Source organism: Temnothorax americanus, unplaced genomic scaffold, assembly GCF_048541705.1.
Source record: "Temnothorax americanus isolate GAGA-0224 unplaced genomic scaffold, ASM4854170v1 Scaffold9, whole genome shotgun sequence".
Lineage (NCBI taxonomy): Eukaryota > Metazoa > Arthropoda > Insecta > Hymenoptera > Formicidae > Temnothorax > Temnothorax americanus.
Window position 1 is genome coordinate 3,797,382 of NW_027509812.1, and position 3,696 is coordinate 3,801,077.

A 3,696-nucleotide genomic window follows, 5' to 3' on the forward strand; every position below is an offset into this window, starting at 1 on the left:
GAGGCCCTTCATATAATTTCGATCGAACTTCACTTACAGGTAAGTTCGTTTGATCTTCAATTATATTTCAGGCCTCGTTCTCAAGATTACAACACGTAGTTATTTAGAGGAGACGAGGACAACGACGACGTCGCTCGATCCGACGTAACGGGCGCGGGCGGGTGAATCGTGGATCGCGATTGAGGTTAGGTCGAAGCAGACGACACTTGCCAAATGCCACATCGGAGCTCGGAGCAGCGGCACGCACGTACCTACATGCGTTAAATCGACGCGCGTTAATCCGACGTTCGCGAATCAGACCCGCTCACCTTTCTTCCCCTTTTTCGGCTGGGACTCCTGCATTTTGGCTCGCTGCTGCAGTTGACGGTGCTGTTCAGTTTTCTCCCCAACGCCCCGACTCCCCCGACTCCTCTACTTCACGTTTTTCCGACAAGCTGTCTCGACTCTCGACAGTCTCGACTCGATTCTCGGCGATCGGGTCGGGTCGGGTCGGCCGGCGGTGGTGCGTGCGTTGATCTTCGGACGAGGAACGGCGTGATACTCGCGTGTCGCTGATAAAAAGTCATGCAGACGCAGGAGAAGAGTATTTCGTGCAGAATAACCACCACCACGAGCGTGCTCGCGACTCGCGACCCGGTCTCAAAAGCAGGGCGGTGCACAGCTGGTGGCAGGGTGGCAAGCAAGTGGCAAGTGGCAATTGACACGCACAGGGCACACTGCTCCGCTCCGCGGCCCGGCCAACCAACTCACGCGACAGTCACGCATTGGCGAATTGTCGAGAGAAGCACACGTCGCTGATTGGCCAAATGGCCACACCGTGCAAGTCGCTTGCCGAATGCCGCGTGCGTTGCCGTTCCGTTTGGGAACCGTCAAGCTTTCACCCGTAAGCCGTAAGAAATTGACCAATTACACAGTTGAGTTTTCTCCTCACATTCAACTGTGATTGGTCAATTCCTTACGACCAAAAGTTTACTATACCTATTGTAAACGGTTCTTAACACTTGTCAATGTCATGGCCGCTCCCGCTCCATTCTCCAAATTATTACGCTCCAAAAAGAGGCAAATAACAAGCGATTGTGACGATCGCCGAGGCTGTATGATTATAATCCAAAAAAATTTATGTTTCCTAAAAAATTCTAGCGAAACGATAATTATTATTGTTTTATACCCAAAATTGTATACATATGTAATTTCGACGGAATTAATTGTTATCATTGTATAATCAAGGCAAATATTGATAGGATGATTCTCGACATTATCTTTATTACGATAATCTTTTTTAATGCTAATAAAATGGGAGATAAAAAATAATGGTTAGTTTAACTTCTCTCTCTTCTCTCTCTCTCTCTCTCTCTCTCTCTCTCTCTCTCTCTCTCTCTCTCTCTCTCTCTCTCTCTCTGTCTCTCTCTCTCTCTCTCTCGCTTTATCCGTATCTTATCCACGACAATGTAATGATGTAACGCTCAATAAAATTTTATATCATGCCTTATAAATAGTTAACTACAACGTCGACGGTGCTTAAGTATAAGACAATCTTGCAAATTTATTTTAGGGATATGCATGCTAATGACATACGTATTATAACTATAACGTACCGAACGTAATTTATTGTCTTACGTACGCTTATTGTGTAACCGCGCTGCGCCGCGCCGTCATAAATTTACACAAATAAAGCAACACAGAAACCAGAAACTACAGCCATATTAATTGCTGCTATGCTTACTGTAATATTCGAACTCGTGATTTACAGCGCCCGCGAAAACAATTAAGTCACAATAATATATGTTACGTGCGAGACGCGACTGCTTATCTTAGGATTTTAAGCATTCTAATATATATTCTTCAAGTTTTTAAATTATCTTTTCCATTCTTTCTCAGTTTCTCATCGTAAATAGTCAAAAATAATACCTAATATAATATTCCATTAAATTTTTTATTTTACGAGTTTTTATATTTGTTATCTTATTATATATTTTAAAAAGGAAGAGAAAAAAATTCGAAACTTCTTGAGATATATATATACTAAAATTCCGACACAGAGAGCAATAAAGATTTTCTTTTATCTAAAAGGGATGTTATCGAAAAAAGAAAAACACTATTTTAAGCATTCGGATATAGTCGGATATTGGTTATTATTATCTTATAAAATTCTGCCTTCTTCTCCCCTTGAATTAGTCAATTCTTGTCTATGATTCATAGTAAACACATTTCGACTAATGTACTGTAACATTGTTTGCCAAACGTATCGTCGTCTGTAGATAAAACTTAATCGAGAGAGGACAGTTTATCTATTTATTCGAAACTTAAGACATTTTGACGTCGCGTCTCGTACGTAGGTACATATCACGACTTATTTTCATAGACACCGATATATAGCTGTAATTGTTCAAATGCCTAGCAAAAATAAAGCGTAAAGTCCTCCATTACTTTACGCCCTTTTACGGTATTCGCTAAAAAGCTAGTTTGTTTTCACAGAGAATGTTATTCTGTTATTGAAGTCGATGTAAGTAAAATAATTAATACATTAATTAATTGTTTCAAACATATTACAGTTTACATAGTACATCAATTCATTGGCATTTGTAACTTTTGCTTAGAGTACTATATAATTAAGAAAAAATGATAAAAAGGATAATCTTAATAATTTATATTGCAAAATAACTTTTGCTTTTATTATATCTATTAAAAAATTAAATTTAAAAGAAATTAAATTTATATTATTTTATATAATTTTATATAAAAAATTGCATATATGTGAAGAATTTTACCATATAACTGCCAGTAATTAGGAACAAGGTGATTAGAACCACATACAGACACACACACACAACGCTGATACAACTACGAGATCATCCACCATCATGAGATTATCGGTTATCGTGATCTTTAATGGTTTCTGATAAATTGAAATAATTTCTACAATGTCAACTTACATGCAATGCAACAAGAAAATATTAGACAGTTCCGTTTTCTTATGTATAGAATTAAAATTCGCGAGTCTATATGTATACATATATGTACATTGTACATGTGATTGTACATGTGAAATACTCCACTTTTTATGTTATCGTGTTGTATGTATTAACATGTTTTGAATAAATTGTAAATTATCGCAAAACGTTGAAACTCGTTTGCTGACTTAATAATCAGGACGATGTTATTTAAACATCTCGTTAAATAGTAAAAGTTTTTCGCCCTTAGAAAAAAACTATATACTTACAATATATATATGTATATATTTTATCCGTCTATGATGCGTCGCTGATAGATTGTATAATCCAACGTTGTTTTTAATCTAAATAAGTACTAGAGATCTCTTCAGGAACTTGAGGTCGTCACGCGAGAACTCGTTCAACTCAGTATCTCGCGTGTCGACTGTTATAGACTTTTTGGGGCGGTTTCTGTCGAATCATCAACTTATATATAACGATACACGTAATACTGTTGAAATCTCTAAAGCGTCGTATACAATAGCAGCAGGAGTAATGGATTATTAAGACGTCTGAGTAAGTTTGTTTTTCAGTATAATAGAGTGTAGAGTAGGGCCATAAGCGAAATGGTTGAATCCCATTTCTTACGTCCTACGGTTTATTCAATTATTTCGCTTACGGCCTTACTCTACGCTCTATTATGCCCGATCTACAATAGCTGTAGTAAGCCTCAAGCTGTAAGAAATTGACCAATTACAGGCGAATG

The 3,696-nt window shown here is 37.8% G+C and overlaps 1 protein-coding gene across 1 annotated transcript in view; it reads right to left on the reverse strand.

Moving 5' to 3' along the window:
• Nucleotides 1-699, reverse strand: part of Eif5b (eukaryotic translation initiation factor 5B) — a 35,967-nt gene extending 35,268 nt beyond the window's left edge. Inside the window, exon 1 of the mRNA XM_077424890.1 lies at nt 309-699. Within this exon, the coding sequence (XP_077281016.1) occupies nt 309-342 (34 nt within the window). The 5' untranslated portion in view covers nt 343-699. The remainder of the gene's footprint in view (nt 1-308) is intronic.
• Nucleotides 700-3,696: the final 2,997 nt, after the last annotated feature.